The sequence below is a fragment of the Cicer arietinum genome, chromosome 7 (genome assembly GCF_000331145.2).
Source record: "Cicer arietinum cultivar CDC Frontier isolate Library 1 chromosome 7, Cicar.CDCFrontier_v2.0, whole genome shotgun sequence".
NCBI lineage: Eukaryota > Viridiplantae > Streptophyta > Magnoliopsida > Fabales > Fabaceae > Cicer > Cicer arietinum.
The window spans coordinates 29,982,215-29,999,879 of NC_021166.2; the positions used below are offsets into that span (position 1 = coordinate 29,982,215).

Sequence of the window (17,665 nt, forward strand, 5' to 3'; positions counted from 1 at the left end):
TATATATATATATATATATATATATATATATATATATATATATATACACTATACAGTATGATACAAGAATTGCGATTCCGAATGAAACATATAGCAACTTGGTGGTCCTCTTGTTTGTATTTTCTTTTCCTTCCTTGAAAGGTCTCTTAAGTCGAATTTAACTTTGTTTGTTTTGATAAAAACTGGTTCAGTTTCAAATTCAATTTGAATTTGTCGCGAATTTATTTTCAAATTTAAATTCGATTTGATTTAAGTTTACGCAGAACTCATTTTAATATAATAATTTAAATTTAATAAATCAAAAAATATAAACATAAAGAAACTTAAAAAAAATAAATGTATTTCTTCAACTTTAAATTAAAATATTAATAAAAATTAATTTATAAATTTAAGTAAAGTTCCATATAATTTAAATTATCCTCAAATATTAATGCTTATATCAATTTTTTTTATTACTGGTGATTGTTTAATATGATGATGTTGCACGCTTTATATAAGAGAAGATGAAAGTGTAAGAAAATATATTTTTTAAGAATGAAGTTGACATTTCTAAATATTGAACATAGCTAAATAAACATCTTAGCAATAATATAACATATAAAATAATTTTATTTACGTTCATAGTATAAATAATGATTATATACATTATTTACTTTAAATTACACAAATTTTATATCAAAATAATATTTATAATTCAAAATATTATCACCAGTCAAAATATTATCATCGGAAGTATCTGTTTCGAACAACAAATACAATATTTCACCTTAGAATTATTGACAATTTTTTTACTCTTAGAGATCGAATTTAGTTTTCCTATAAACAATAGAGTTGTATGTCTTTTTAGTAGATTTCAAAATATATAAAGAACGTCTTATTGTTAGTTTTTAAAATAATTTTTATTTCGTTTCAAAATGACATTTATAATGTGTTCAACATTATTTTCTAACATTTTAATACACTTAAACCTAAATTAATTTTGTTGTACAACTCTCAAGTTAAATTTATATTATACAAAAATAAATTATATAAAATTGATAATATATAGATTTGATTGCAGTTTTGGTCCTTCTATTTTCATAAATTTATAAAATTGGTCCTCCTTATTTTAAAATTCGTTAGTTTTGATCTCTCTCTCAATTATGTTTACTAAAAAATTGTGATTTGAATATTTTAGATAAGATGACATACAATATTATGATGTAAAATTATCTAGATTCATTAATTATTTATATATTATTAATAAATTATTTATTAAATAAATTATAAAGGGTACAAAAAATATTTGGTTATAATAATAAAGGTAAAATTGGAAGAAAATATAATAAGCTAATAAACTACATGAATTAACTTATCAAAAAATATTATGAATTATAAACTCATAAATGACTTTTATAAAACAAAGTTTATATCTTATAAGCTATAAGTTTGTTTTTTTTTGCCTTACCAAATAGAGTAATATATATTTAACTTATTTGGAGTTTTGATCCTTCATTTTTATCAATTTACAAAATTGGTTCTTCTATTTTAAAATAGAACAGTTTTGATATCTCCCTTGAACTTTTTTAACTAAAAAAATGGTGTGACATATTTCAAATAACGTGACACATGAAACGATACTATTCAATGATTAATACATATGACATTGCAACAAAACCCTCTAAAAACTTGATTTTCAACTTTTGAAATGATTTTTTTGTAATTAAATTAATAATATATAAATAATTAATGCATCTAGATGTGACATATTTCGAACGACATAACACATGATACGATAATGTTGAATGATTAATATACATTACATCACAATAAAACTCTTTAAAAATCTGATTTGCAACTTCTGATTTTTTTTTTTTGTATTAGATTAATGAAAATAAATAAAATAGATAAATAAATAAAAAATAAATTTTAAACTACTAATTTTGAAATATTTTAAAAAATTGATAAATTTTGTTTTTAATTAAGATATAAATAATTAATGCATCTTAATTAATAATATATAAATTTTATTTTTAATTAATAATATATAAATTTTATTTTTAATTAATAATATATAAATTTTATTTTTAATTAATAATATATAAATTTTATTTTTAATTAATAATATATAAATAATTAATACATCTAGATCATATAATAGTTTTGGTCACTCCCTTGAATTTTTTTGACTAAAAAATGGTGACGTGACTTATTTAAAACGATGTGACACATAATACGATAATATTATGATTAATATACATGACATCGCAATGAAATTCTTTAAAAATCTGATTTGCAACTTATGAATTTTTTTTTTGTATTAGATTATTGCAAATAAATAAAATAGATAAATAAGTAAAAGATAAAATTTAAATTACTAATTGATAAATTTTATTTTAAATTCAGAATGATATTTTGTCATTTCACATTTTAAGCTAATTATTCTGTTGATTTTACTAAAACACTTCAATCAACTTAATAACTATCAACTATCAACTAATTTTACCAAACAAAACCTCCTATATATTTTTATCATGGGAATCAAACTTGAGATAATAAGACAAAGATTGTGCTGCCACTTACTCTACATTTCGATAGTAAGAATAGTTCGAAAAATGCAATTAATTTTTAAATTACATAAAAAATTTGAACGAGACGCTATCATTTTTAAAGTGTGTAATCATTTATTATTGTTTATAGAGTTTGGATGAAAATTTTAAAAAAGTTTAGATGGTTCACTTATAGTATTAATCAACTAAAATCATAACATTAATTATAAAATCACAGTATTTTGTTTTCTTTTTCTTAAATACAAAATTATATTAAGAATTCAAACTAGAGAAACAATGGTGAAACTTTTAGGGACATAAGGACATATGATGGCCGTGTTTAAATGTATTTTTTGTTGTCTTAATAAATATAGTAAATTTTATCGTAATTAACTCACACAACTGTGAGTCTCGGATTCGAATCCAGAACAAGACATCTAACCTAACAATATCAACATTTACAAATTAAACTAAGACTTAAGGATGATACGGTAAAGTTGTACTTTGTGTTTCAGTATCCTATATGTGATCTATATTTTAACAAGGGCTAGAGAAATTCTAAGAGTGATAACCAGAATCCAAATTCTTCTTTTTCCTTTCTATCTCTGCCTCTCTTTTCCTACACATGACCTTCACTACAAATCCATGGTGGTTCTCTCCTAGCCAACACTACTGATACATCACCATACATTCCTCCATAACTTAATGATTAAACGTTAATAACAGAAAATAGACATAACAATGATAAAAGTCTAATAATACCACTTAATAATAAAAGGCTGATATAATAACATAAAGAGCCTTGTCATTATAATGGATCATGGTCGAGTCAAGCTAGGTAGTAATGGTAATTTCTTCAACTTGATAGGTATGTAGAGTTAGCAAGACATATCATCATGGGTAATGATCATTTCTCTAACAAGGAGAAAATAACTAGTATCGCATTCGCAGTACCACACTTTCAGTGTAAAGCAGACAAAAATGTTTTGTCTACAAGTTTTGAAACTGCAACACATCAATGGCGACAAACACGATCTATCAACTGCAAGCTTTATCAGTGGTTGTAGCAGCTCAATAATGAACTCTCAATTTTTTCTTGCTGCCAACCACCTTAAGGGACCATAAATGGTCATTTACAGTGAACATTTTATAAACATTGTTCATGGTAAATAGGCTTATTTTGGTGATATGTCGGGTCGAATAATAAGCTAACAGAATACCCTTATTTTTCCAAACATCATGTTTTCTTAGTGTAAAACTTAAAATTCTGATGTTTACCAATTCATCAGTGATTCACTACTTCAACTGGTTACTGAATAACACAGTACCCTAATCAAATTGATTACCTGTCTAACTTCATAACATTGGTGGATCGTGATCTCCGTGTGACGTAGAAATCTTCTAGGCATAGCAGCACTGGCTTATAAATGCATCTTTTAAATAGATCTAGAACACAAAATGCTATTCTAGTATCACTCAGGTCATGTAATGCATTCAACACCAATGATAGTGATATATAAAACTGGAGATAAATAAAAAACCAATATTATTGCAATCTTGAGTTTACTATTTCCCCTATCTCTTCATCAAGCTCTATATTATCAGTTCTCATACTCTCTAATATCTTATCTACTTCTTTACCACATCTAACATACATCTTGATCAAGGACAAATACATATCCCTATTCATTGAAATCACAGTCTTCAATGAATTAACAAAATCTTCTACTTCATCTAAATCTCTGTTATTGGTAGCCCAACTCAATATGCTGGAAATAAGATTACTTTTTGGTCTCCAACCTTTATTCTGAGCTTCTACAGCCATAGCTTCCTTCATACATTGAAATGCCTTCTCCATGTTCTCCTTCGCAACATATCCAGCAGCGATGATCGCCCAGCTGTTTGGAGTAGGATTCTTCTGTTTGTCAATCATGCTTCGCAACATCGTTTCTGCTTTTTCAACCAACCCTCTTTTCGAATATCCAATCAAAAGAATGTTTGGAACCCTGAAATCATAAAAATTACCAGATAACTCCCACTCTAAAAGTAACTTTTCAGTTTCGTCAAGGTCCCCAATCTTCACCAAACAACCCAACATGGTTATATATTCTCTGTTAAGTTGCTTCTTACAGTTAACTTTCTGAAGTTTCCACAATCTCATCATGGCTCTTTTGTTTCCAAGACTTGCATAGTGCGAAATGAGATGATTGTATGCAACCGCATTGTGTTTGCTTGCTTTATCCTCACATTTCTTCAGGTAGATCAAAGCTTTCTCTTTCATGTCTGCTTTGATGTAGTAGTTAGCCACCATAGAGTATGCGATCCAATCTGATCCAACGTGGCTTTGCTGTTCCATTTCTTCCAACAGTTTCTCCATACTCGTAAGATCAGACATCGTACCGTAAGAGTTTATGCAAATCCTATAGCTGAAACTGTCTGGAGCAACACCATCCTTTTTCATCTGTGCCAAAACACTGGGGACTCTCTCATATTGCTCGGATTGCAAGTAAAGACACATAATATTATTGTATTCGAGAGCAGAAACAAAACCCATATCCTTCATCTTCTGCATCAGGGAGAGTGACTTATCAACTAATCCTTCTCTCACATAACAATTCAAAAGAGCACCATAAGCCTTTTTAGTTTTATCTCTATCACTTAAATTCTGGAAATAGCTTTCCACACTATCTAGTCCACAAACTTTACCAATAAGATTTAGTTGCACGGCATGGTCAGTTGGTGAAATTGTGCATAGCCCTTTGCTACTCATCCATTCAGAAGCCTGAAGTTATCAACATTGAAGATATCTCATTGATTACTGTATAACCAAGACAAATGGAACCTTTAAAGAAAGAAACATAAGATATGATTTCAAGTTTTCAACTTCAATTAGGATTTTAAAAGACTCCTGGTATTCCATAAAGTATTTTACGTGATCTAAATTAGTTTATTATTTTTATTAATTCTTGTAATTTTGAATGTTTGCTAAAAATCTATCAGATCCTTTAAAATCTTATATCCATAAAATTATTTCAGATCTTATAAAAATGTTTGTGATAAAATATAAATAAATTCATTAAAATTCAAATTAGAAAATCTTAATTATAAAAGTCTGTTACAAAAATCTTATGAGTCATTAATTTTTACAATATCTTATGAAATCTACAAGCCTTTTTTATAACAAAATAATTTTAAAAATCTCAATTTAATTCACTCCTTATTTTATTTGAAGTAAAAAAATGTGGCAACTAATTTAGTTCCTCACGAGTAACAACAATAACAAAAAGTAAGCAAAATATACACTAAACACACATTAGTCCATTACATAATTTAAATACTCAAAATGTCTCTAAGAGAGACTAAAATTTCCTTTTTTTTTAAAAAAATTCTGATAGCCTAGTTAGAGACAAGTTTCTGAGAAACTAAACTTGATCAGCATTTTAGTTGTAAAAGCTAGTATTTTTTTTTCTTTTATCTAAATATTGTAGCATCAGCAATTAAAAAATAATCCCTAATTGCGACTATAGAAACGAAAAAGAGTAAAGGGTAAGTGACCTCAAGTGCTTGATGGAATCGTCTGCGGTTGCGTAGCGTTTTGATGATACACTGAAGGTGTTGGGCACTGAGAGTGTTACCTTCTTGAAGCCAGTTTTCGAGAATGGGAGAAACGCTGATAGAGGGGTCTCCGAGAGGGCTGATTCTGGAGAAGAGGTTTCTACTGTTCGTGACTGTTGAACAGTACGGTCTACACAGTAGAAATGTTGCTGTGAAGTTACGAGACTTGAGAAATATTGTCGATGCCATTGTTTAACTGAGTGAGCTTGCAGAAATGTTTGTTAACGGTAGGGAAAATGAGTTGGGAACTAGGAAGGATCAATGGGCTTTCGAAATCAAGCCCACAATTTCATTCCACCAATATTGGAAATTTTACTCTTTATCCTTCAATTTTACCTATACCCCCACAATATTTTAAAAATATCAAATTTATTCTTAATTTATTTATAATTATTTTATCAACTCAAATTCACTTTTTTTTTTCTAGCATTCAAAAAATTCTGGACCAAAAAATTCAAGTTTTCGACACAAGATTTTTAAAAATTACTGAAAAACTTTTTATAAGATTTCCGGTATAGAGGTAAAACAAAACATACTATTATATATATGCTAGAATGTTATCTTTAAAATGTTTACTCTTTCAATCTTGCCATTTATTAAACTCATTAGCAACTCTGCCGGCCTTTTTAAGTATGGAATTTGTATTATTCCTTTCATACAACAAAGTGAACACTTAGGTAAGTTTCTATTAGAACTTTTTTCAGCTCACTTCTCATACCACAATTGAGCCCCATATTCAGAGCATGTATAAGAGTGATCTTCAAAGTCTACTATTTCTGTTGAAAAAAAAAGAACTCAAAGTTTAGGCGATAAAGTCAATTATGATATTATTCAGGTGTTGTTGATGGAAATAGGTTATTGAGGTGGGAATCTCTTTTGTTTCAGCAACTTCAAAATCTCACAATGGAAAGTAGTCCTTTGACAACTTGTGCTTGTGAAGGAGGGAGCCATACTGCATAGCCTCCTCTTTTTTTTTTTACCAAAAATATTATTTTTATTTGTTTGTTAGTTATTGTTATTTTTTTATCTTTTATTTTATTTATTTATTATATTTTTATGATGTAAATTGAACACTTTGTTAAAGCATCAATGAGAATATTAGCTCAACTATGGGACTCGATTTGAGTCTGGTTTTGATTTTCTTGGAAATTTTTTTAGTATAATAAAACGTTACAGAAATATATAAAATTAAGCACATTATTATGACTTATTATATTTTTTGGAATTTTTTAATTGGTCGGACAACAACATAGGGTCCAAATATGCATTCAGGTCATCAAGGGTCCAAATAGTGCACATTAAATCTTTATACTACATGGAGAAAATAAAATTAAATAATTAATAGAGAAAATTATTAAACACTAAAATTTTTTATATAGTATAAAAAGACCTACTCATGAGACTCTAACTTAATAACTATAAATTTTGTATTGATATCGTTCCTTTCATAAACTCTCTCTTGTCTCACTCCAACTAAAATCCCATGACATCTATTTCAAAAAAGTAATGATTGAACTGTATAAATAAAACCAAAAAATAAGAATGACAAATTGAAATAAATTTACCAGTTAATTATTTATTGTCAACATTTTGAATTTACAGAAATGAAATGAATGGATATTGAGAGGTTGTGACCAAATCGGTTCCCATTTCTCGTACCATTCTGCAAATTTAATTTGAATTGGTACCCGATTGTTCTATATGCTCCAGAGTTAGAGACAACACCAAAAGAGCGAAGGTTTGTACACAGTTCCCTCAATAATTTTAATCTCAAGTTGAAAAATTAGAGTTTTTCGCACTATTGCTTGAATTTTATCACCGTAAGAAAATAAAACACAAATTTGTTAAATTAATAACATAACAAACTCAGTTTGTGTATAATTTAAAATTGTTATTTATGAAAGAAAGAATTAAATGTTTTCACCCATCGATACCATTTCCATCGCATAAAACTTATGTGCCATTTCAATTAGGTAGAAACTACAGTCGCACAACTCTAATAATCAAATCCCATGACTCATTTTTTAAAATAATTGAAACAACAAAATATAGTTTTTTAGATATTGCAAAAAGATGATTAGAAAAATGAAAAGTTATGTATACCATCAATGAAAGTTTAGAGGAAAGATGCGTACCAGACAATATAATACGGATCATATTTATAATCAACAAATCCTAAATAAGTGGAATGATTCAAATTTTTAACAATTAATTTTTTATTTTTTTCCATGATTGTATATAAACCTTAAAATACAAAAAGTTAATTTGAATAGGTGGTGACCAAATGATTAAATTTGTGGTGAGTTCGTTGAATAGCGATGAATGAATCAGTGGTGCCATTAATTTGATGGAATGATAGTCGAACAGACGAATTTCTCTTGATACCATGTTTTCTTCCTTTCCCATTATTAAGACTTTTTGTTTTGTATTTTTCTTTAAAAAAGGCACCACTAAGGGTAAGCCATTAAGGCTTTTGATCTTTCTAAGAAACGGCACCGTCAATTTATTTTATCTTTGCATGTCTTTACTTTGATATTTGCCCAAAAATTTAATTTGTGCAAATTTCAATAATAATATTAATATTCCTAAAAAAATTAATAGAATATCAATAATTTAAAATTAATAATTAATAATTATTTATATGTTATAGATTAATTAGATTGCTAATAGTATTAATAGAAATTTAATTGTATAATTGTTTCTAATAGTTGTCAAATGTCATACTTGCTATAAAATGATGTTTAATATATTATTATGTATAGATGTATATGTTTTTTGTTATGTTATAGAAGCAACAACAAAGTCCTCCTACTGGTCCTTCCTCATTACTTGTCTGCCATTATTCCTTCTAGTAGCAACAGTCCTCCTTACCAAGACTATGAAATATTATTAGTGTTTTAACATTTGAACAAGTAGTGCTACTTGTCACTATTGCATTGGTATTTTGAGACTTATTTTGTAACTGTGGTGGGAGTATCGTGTTAGTCTCAAAATAGAGTCCGTTATTTTGATGAAGGGGGAATTGTGGACATGCTATGTGTACAAAATATATGATTAATATTCTTAGTAGTTGATTTTGGCATTATATATAATACTCTTAGTATTGCATCTTATAATATTGGTTTAATTTAAACTACTGCAAGTTGTAAATAGTACACTCCAAAAGAGCATTATACCAACAAGCCATTATTTGCTTCCCATGAACGGTTAAAATGTACTGAAAAAGGGTGGGGAAACATTTAGCGTCAGTTGGAACCGCAGGTAAAAAAAGTTGATTTCTATCTAGGATTGATTTCGACTGACAAATAAACAATTTATTATTTGGGGTCGGTTCCAACTTGAGTCAAATCTTCAAATTTTTTTAAATATTTGGTGGCGGTTCTCACCGAGAGTAAAAGTTTATAATGGTAATTATGCTAACGATTTGTATGAACCGCCGTTAAAATTTATAATGGTGCCAATTTACATATCGTTTTGACCACCACTAAACACCGAATTTGCGATAGTAATTTGTGTATGCGTACAAGTCACACAACTTTGATTACTATTTTAAAGTTCGGGTATATATATAGAATCAAAATATTTAGAAAATTGTTATATAGTGATGTTATTAAGGTATAAGTGAAAGTGTTGAAATGAAATATTTTTTCCTTTATATTTTCATGTAAAATATTCATATATATATATATATATATATATATATAATTGTATAAAAAATACTTTTAATAATTCAAGAACATATGTTTTTGTTTACAAAATTTGAAGAATATATATTGTAAGATATATTACAACTTTATTTTTTTACCATGTTCAATAATATATTATCATTTCAAACTAATAAATTAAAATACGTAGTACACATTAAAAATGTAAAAAGCCATAAAGGAATCACTTTTATCAAATCAATTTCTATATGAATGAAATAACAAACACTTAATATCCCTGTGATCGGAGCATATATCATACAAACTTTGATTCTGAATAAGAAAATTACATCTGTATTATCAAATTGTGTGAAACAAAATGAAATTTAAAAAAGAAGAAATAAGCTTTATCATATAAATATATAATAACCTCCACATCCACTAATGCCTTTTAAAAATTGCAAGGTATATTGGGACATGTTTGATATATGTCTCTGTTTCCAGGTCATGATGAGAGAGAGAAACTAAAAGAATTGATTGTGGGATGAAAATGTCTGTCCAAATTTCCAAGTGGAAGGAACCACATTAAGAAACAGTAATGTTTTCCCATCAACCAAAGTAATCTTGAATGAGAGTATCTGGTTTCTTAGATCTGCACTGCTTTGCCAATTAGCACCCCAATTTCTGTGCATTGGTAACCAAGATCCACTTCTTGATCCTCTGATCCATACTCCATTTACATCACCGCTTCCACCCACGTTTGTTATCATCACCATGTTGAAATTTGATTGCCCCTTTAATGTGAACCTTACTCCACCTCTTCTTTTGCATGCCACCCTGTTTAATTAAGTACATGCATCTATAGATAAGTCAAAGTTTAAATAGTTTCTGAATAAAATATATTTACTATTCCTTTTCTGTTTCTCATGTGTCACATAACTTACTACTATTGTATAAAAGATTCTAGTATCAAATGTAATTTATATAAGGATTTTTTATTTTTTTTACTTTCATTTGATGGTTATCCATTTTTATAAGACACGAGTAAATCCTTTTCTTTCAATTTTTAACTGAACTAAATAATTTTTTCTTAATACATCCTTAATAATTTGCAATAAACTATAAATACTATGATAATAACAGTAACTAATTTTCTCTCTACAAGAGTAAACTTGTAAAAATAATATCAATTCTAACAAAATTTACTATTGTTACTAACCTTTTTAATTTCCACAATTTGTTGACTGGGTCATATATTTAGGGACAAATATAGTAATAAATAAGAAAAATCAAAAGTTCTAATAACATGGTGGTGTTAATTTGGAACGTATTTTATAAAAAAATTAACACAAAATTTAGTTAATCATATAAAAATACATATCTTTTAATTATTTAAAAAATTATATATTATATATTTATTTTCTCTTTCTAATTTTTTATTTTATTTTCTGAATGTACCTAAATCTTGTATATAAAATGTTGTGGCACACAAGAGTTTTTCGGTTCTCTCACATGCTATTTCATGATAAATAAAGAAAAATGCTACTTCTCTATACTAAATATATAAGTAAAAGTGATTCAACTATTTAGTCTAAATTTTATATCAAATACATTTATTTTTATTAACTCACTTTTGCTTATATTTTGGAACACTTTTAATAATTTTTCTTTTGTTGTACAATATTTTTTTATAGTTATATTATTTTTGTTGGTTTGATATATGTATTAATAGAAATGTGTTATTTCTACCTTTTATAAAGGACAGGAACAATGCCTTCATTGCCTTGTCGTGCAATGCGAAAGAAAGCAGGCATTGACATATCAAAATGGTGGTGAGGAGGATCACACCATCCTCCATGATTGTTTGGAGGGCAAAAATTTGTGGCAGTGATTGTCACACTTTGTCTTCTAAGACACCATTTTGGATCCATTCTATAGTCACATATGACTTGGTAGCAAGCACCACATACTTCACCATCTCTAAATAGCATAGTGCTCACTGCTGCTGTGTTCACCCCAAACCCAGCATGGAAGGTATCATCATAACCACATGCTCCTCCTGAAATTCTCACGTAGATTAATTTTAATATTAAATCATGGGAAGGTTCTTATTTATATAAAACACAGAAGTGATCAATCTTCACCATGGAATCAAATCATAGATAGTTAATTAATTAGGATTAGAATATTATTTTATCAAACTCAATCAAACATAACAGAAAAACTACTCATACAGATTCTGCTGAGTCGGGTGCTCAAAAGTTGAACAAAACACTATATATATCTATTTTACTTCGATATTAGATGACACGTACACCAAATACACTTAGTGCTACCAATTTGACTTTTTTTTTAAGTGATCATCTAATCATGCGATATTAAAATTAATATCTTATACTTTTTTATTTAAATATAGTTAATTGTGATGCATTTCAATGATATATAAAATATTGATAGATTTATATAAAATTTTATAGACATAATTTATACAATATAAATTTTCAAGCATACGATTAGTTTTGTAAACTATGTATACTTTTGAGCGATATAAAATTAATTATATTGGATTCTCTCCCGTATATGTATATTGAGGAAAAATATAACGAGAGAAGAATAATTGCATGAGTAAGACATTTTTATATAAAAAATGTAATTAAAGACAAATTTTAATAAAGATGTATTGTTGATGCAAAATAGATTTGTACTGCAATCCAATAAAAACTTATGATACTAATTAAGTTCATTTGTATCTGCAATTCAAAATTGAAAAATTCTTTTTTATGTCAGACGACATACATAAATAGTCTATTGATTTTTCATATCAATTCTCTTTAAAATTAACCATAAAATAATTTATTTTATTTAATGTCAGTATAAAATTAATTTAGACCGTTTCATTTCATTAATATCCAACAAAATTAGATGTATGAATTGTTGTTGTTGCATAATATTAAAAATATTCTTACCAAGGGTGGTGGGACTTTGATTGGCTCCATAGAATGTTGCATGAGCGTTAAGCCAAACGTCAGCTTGGACGTGGATTGTAACTGCACATAGAACCAATAAGAGATAAGAAACAAAACATGAAAAAATCACAATAGGTCCCATTTTATCACTTTAATTTGTTTTGTTTTTGATTTTTCTGAAACAAGTGAGTGAGTATGATAAGACCCTTGGAGAAGTGCGTTGTTTTATAGATTGAATACGCGGTTGTCGGTGATTAAATAATAAAAATTGATCTGTTAATTAACGACTTTAAAATTTCATTTAAAAACGCGTTTCTCAACATATTCTATCAAGTACGGAAGAGAGGTACGGTTGTATGACACAGCTTTCAGACAAGAAGATAAATAAGCACATGCGCAGTGTTCAAATTATCTCTCTTTCTATACTGTATCTCCCAATCTATTGTATGTGATAAATGAAAATACTACCGTAAATTTTGGTCATCGATGCAATTCAATAATAATCAAATGAAATCTGCATAGCAATAATTAGTTAACTAAATCTTAGACGAAATTGTCCTTAAAAATTTATCCCTTTCATACGTGTAAATCTATCAAAATTCAACAAGCTCTTCTAATAGTTAGTATAAAATCGATTTAACATAACAATAAGATATATTATCTTAAATATTATGAGAAGATGTTACCGGTGGAAAATTAAGAAGTGGGAGAAAAAGAAAAAAAAAGTTTTGCACGTTCTACTAAAATATATCAGGTGCACAAATAAGTAGTAAGACTAGTTAACTAAAAGAGAGGAAAAAGTAGTTAGTGGTTTAGTTCGGTTAGACCAAATCAATATTACCGCTCTTACTTTAAATATAAAATTCAATTTATTTAATTTTTTTTGAAATATATATCCCTAAAATTTACAACAATCCACCACATATTTTAAAAGTAAAAAGAATTTATCAAAATAAATTTTCTGGATTAACATCATAGATGTGATGTATCAAACAGGTGTAGCAAGCAATATGAACTACTTTTAGAGTGATAATATTTAATACATGATTAGAGGTATAACACTTACACCACACCCTTACAATTTTGTTGTTGACGCTGTTTTGTCTAATACACCATGGGTGTGCTTGATTTTTCATAAATGCTCTAGAGATTTTACTACAAGCGGCGATTGTTAGTGGCAAGCGGCGACGTTTCTAACCTTTGAAGGAAACTTGTTGTGGTGATTGGGCACCTGGCGCAGAAATCACTGTCGCGGCGTTATGTGGCGGTTTTGGCAACTGCTGGTATCAATTGTTGTTTGATTATATCATGGCTGTTTTTTGTTTTCTACGGGTGTTTTATGAAAGGCGAAATTCAGTGTAACAATGTTTCGCGGCAGTTGTAACCGCAGCTAAATTCAAAAATTATTTATTAATTTGTTCATAGCAAAATCAATTATTTTTAATTTATCATTCTTGCTTTCCTTAACACCCCAACAAGTTGATTTATTAAATGCAGGCTATAACGGTTTAGTACAAATACATGTTTCGTTATTTAGTTCAAAAGATTTCATGCGATCTCATGTGTTGTAATTAGTTTCATTGATGACAATTCAAATATAAATGGATAAAAATATGAGAAAATTAAAATAATTAAATAAAAGTCGATCTAAAAAAAAGTTAGTTAAAGAAGGCGTCATAATATTGATAAATCAAGAGAAATCGTTACAATAACAAAGAACTTAGTGATAAGATTCTATCAAGTTTCAATTTACAAATTCAAAGAGGATAAAACCTCACTCACAATTCTTAAAGATTTTTTTTTATTATTATCTAAATCTATGTTTTCTTACATATATGAAACACATAAATAGGAGTCATGTGTTGTTTGATTGAAGAAAAGAAAAGTCGCACTCTAATCTTAGTGACTACAATAACTTAATAATTATTTAGTCTAGTTTTAATTAGAAAATAACAACCCCTTTATTTGTGTCTATTTATTTTATTTAACTATTATTCTAATGAATCCTATAAAACAATAAGACCCCACAACTTTGTGGTCAACTTCCAATCCATTTTTTTACCATTATAGATGTTGAATTTGGTATTAAGTCTAAAAGTTAAACCGTAGAAAATTCTTTAAGTTTCTTATCACTTCAATTAGACATCTAGAGTTTCATATGTCAAAACAAGACAAACAAACTATCACCGACGAATGATATTTTCAATCAAAATTAATTTAGTTGTTTTTATTCCATTATTAAATCAATTCTACATATCTTATTAATCTACTTGCACATATATGTTTTGAATTGTATACCTCATTGGCTTTAGTATTCGGTGCAAGCTGGTGTTGCATGAGCATAACTACTTGTACCTCTAAAGTTGAAACTCTAGTTACTAGCATCCAACGCCTGCCTCAAGCCATTATAGTCAGCAATATTACCACCACTTGATGAGCTTCGAAGGTATGGAATTGGGATTATATGGTTCTTTCTAGATTTTTGCCGTGCTTGATCATTTACAAAAGGCTCATCTAATCTCTCATGAGCACTCACCAAAAATACACACGATTATTTTTCCAATTTTTTTTTCTTCCAATATTAGAATATATACTTTTTGATTTCCTCGTTGACTTCAAACTTTTCCTTAAAACATAATAATAATAATAATAATAATAATAATAATAATAATAATAATAATAATAATAATAATAATAATAATAATAATAATAATAATAATAACAGTATAAATGAAAAGACAAAAGACATTAAATACTAAAGGAATTAAATTGTCAAGTTCATACCATTATAGTGTCCTTCCAAACTGCATCTTCGTAACTTGAAGTTACCAATGGCCAATTGTCAAAGCAGATGGGGTATTTTCTGAAATTTGCAGCAAAGAGTTGCCAAAAAACTCCTAGAAAACCGGTAGTCCACTAAAAAAAAAGCTAAAATCCGATGAATAAAAGTCCTAGGAAATGCACCAAAATTCCTTGCAATGCTTTTCTAAGGAACTTTCCAAAAGACCTGATTTGGTCGCAAAATATTTTCGAGGAACAATGTCCTTGGTACTTTCCTCGCAAAATGACAGATAATGATTGAATGTTTTGTCAGCAGCTGATTAGAAATTTGAGGAACAATGACTTCAAAAAGTTTCTCCCAAAACGACAGGTAATTTTTTATCCACTAATTCAACTTTTGGTCAGTTGATTTGATATTTTGCAGAAAATTTTCCGAGAAACTATGTCATTGTGAATGTTGTCTACTAAAAATATTTTAAAATAATGCTCAAATAAAAAATATAGAAGATTAATATATTTTGAGTAGCAATGTTCTCAGTAATTAATATATTTAAAAAAATAATTTACAGAAATACTAAAATAAATATTGAAAGAAATATTTTAAAAGGTTTTTAAATATATAAAAATAAAAGAATTAAAAGTTACTTTATAAGGAACAATGGTCCTCGGTAATTAAAATAGAATTTAAGAATATTAAGTATAGAAATACTAAAAAATAATTTAAATAAAATTAAAAATCATTAATATTTAAATAATAACTAAACAAAAAAGACAAAATAAAATTATTAAGGGTTAAATAAATTTTATGTCTCTACAAATATATACCATATTCCGTTTTTAGTCTCTTTAAATTTTTTCTTCAAACAATTGTCGCTTAAATATTTTTCAACAAAAATTTTGATCATTTCTTTAAAATTTATTTTGCATGCATATTTATAAAAAAACGTATAGAATCTCTCAAAATATGATTTTTTAACATGGGATTTTTAAGAATGGTCCTACAAAACTTTAGAACTTTTAACAAGGGATTAAATTAAATATATTTTTTTAAGCTTTTAACGTTTAAATGTTCATTTTTAATTCATCATTTGTTAAAAAATACTGAAATTTAATAGTGCATATTCTTATAATATTCTAAATTTTCTTGTAAAAAATCATTTAAAAATTTGAATAGTACATATGATTTGACTTATAAGCACTAACCAAAATTATTGATAGAAAATATTTGAGGAACTATTGTTTGAAGAAATTTTTTAGAGAAACTAAAATAAAATATAATATATTTATAGAGTACAAAATTTTATTTAATCCAATTATTAATAAAAAGATAATAAAAAAAATTAGAGTAAAAAAATTACTAAATAATTTTAAAAAAAATTAAAAATAAAATAATATTTTAATGACAAAATACAAAGAAAAATATTAGAAATGAAAGAAAGAAAAAAAATGATGAAAATTAGAATGAGAGATAAAATGTTAGTGTTTAGAAGAAAACAAATAGAAACAAAAAATAAAAATAGTAATGGTGAAAATAAAGAGGAATAAAATGATAAAGAGATTATCAAAGATAGTGAAAATAAGAAGATCAAAGAGTAGTGAAAGAACAATTGATGAAAGAATAAAGCGAATGTTGTGTTTTATAAGCAAAATTATGCTCTGATCATTTCCTAGGAACTTAATTCCAAAAATATATTCAAATTTAAAATACATTTTCTTCTCAAAAGTTTCTTAAGAACTTAGTTCCTTGGAAATTTTGAATATCCAAATAAATTTCTCTCTCAAACGTTTCTTAAGAACTTAGTGAACGTTGAAAAACACAAGAAAATTGAGGTTTGAATTGTGTTATACAATTTTAAAAATTTATTTGATAAATTTGATAATTAAAAGTGAAGTTGCAATGTCAATCATAAGAAAGGGGATTTGAATTATGACTTTTTTAAAATTTTAATTCATGTGCTTAATTTAAATTAACTCAAGATTAATCTTAGTTGAAATAGAATGTCCAAAATATTTTGGATATGTTAGAAGTAAATAAAACAAATTAGTTTATAATGAAGTGTGATTTGTGTGTGCAAATAATTAAAAATAAGAGGTAGAAAGATCACACACACAAAACATAATGGTTCACCCA

General features: G+C 27.1%; 2 protein-coding genes across 2 annotated transcripts; both read right to left on the reverse strand.

Annotated features, from left to right (window-relative positions):
- Positions 1 to 4,057: 4,057 nt before the first annotated feature.
- Positions 4,058 to 6,397, reverse strand: LOC101514237 (pentatricopeptide repeat-containing protein At4g21705, mitochondrial-like). The gene is made up of 2 exons (XM_004514286.4): positions 6,084 to 6,397; positions 4,058 to 5,310 (listed from the first exon to the last, which is right to left on the reverse strand). The coding sequence occupies exons 1-2, from the start codon at positions 6,330 to 6,332 to the stop codon at positions 4,075 to 4,077; spliced, it is 1,485 nt and encodes a 494-aa protein (XP_004514343.1). The 5' UTR covers positions 6,333 to 6,397; the 3' UTR covers positions 4,058 to 4,074.
- A 3,616-nt stretch (positions 6,398 to 10,013) lies between these two features.
- Positions 10,014 to 12,933, reverse strand: LOC101491536 (expansin-A12). The gene is made up of 3 exons (XM_012719852.3): positions 12,754 to 12,933; positions 11,537 to 11,846; positions 10,014 to 10,624 (listed from the first exon to the last, which is right to left on the reverse strand). Exons 1-3 carry the CDS (start codon positions 12,893 to 12,895, stop codon positions 10,312 to 10,314), a joined length of 765 nt encoding a protein of 254 aa, XP_012575306.1. The 5' UTR covers positions 12,896 to 12,933; the 3' UTR covers positions 10,014 to 10,311.
- Positions 12,934 to 17,665: the final 4,732 nt, after the last annotated feature.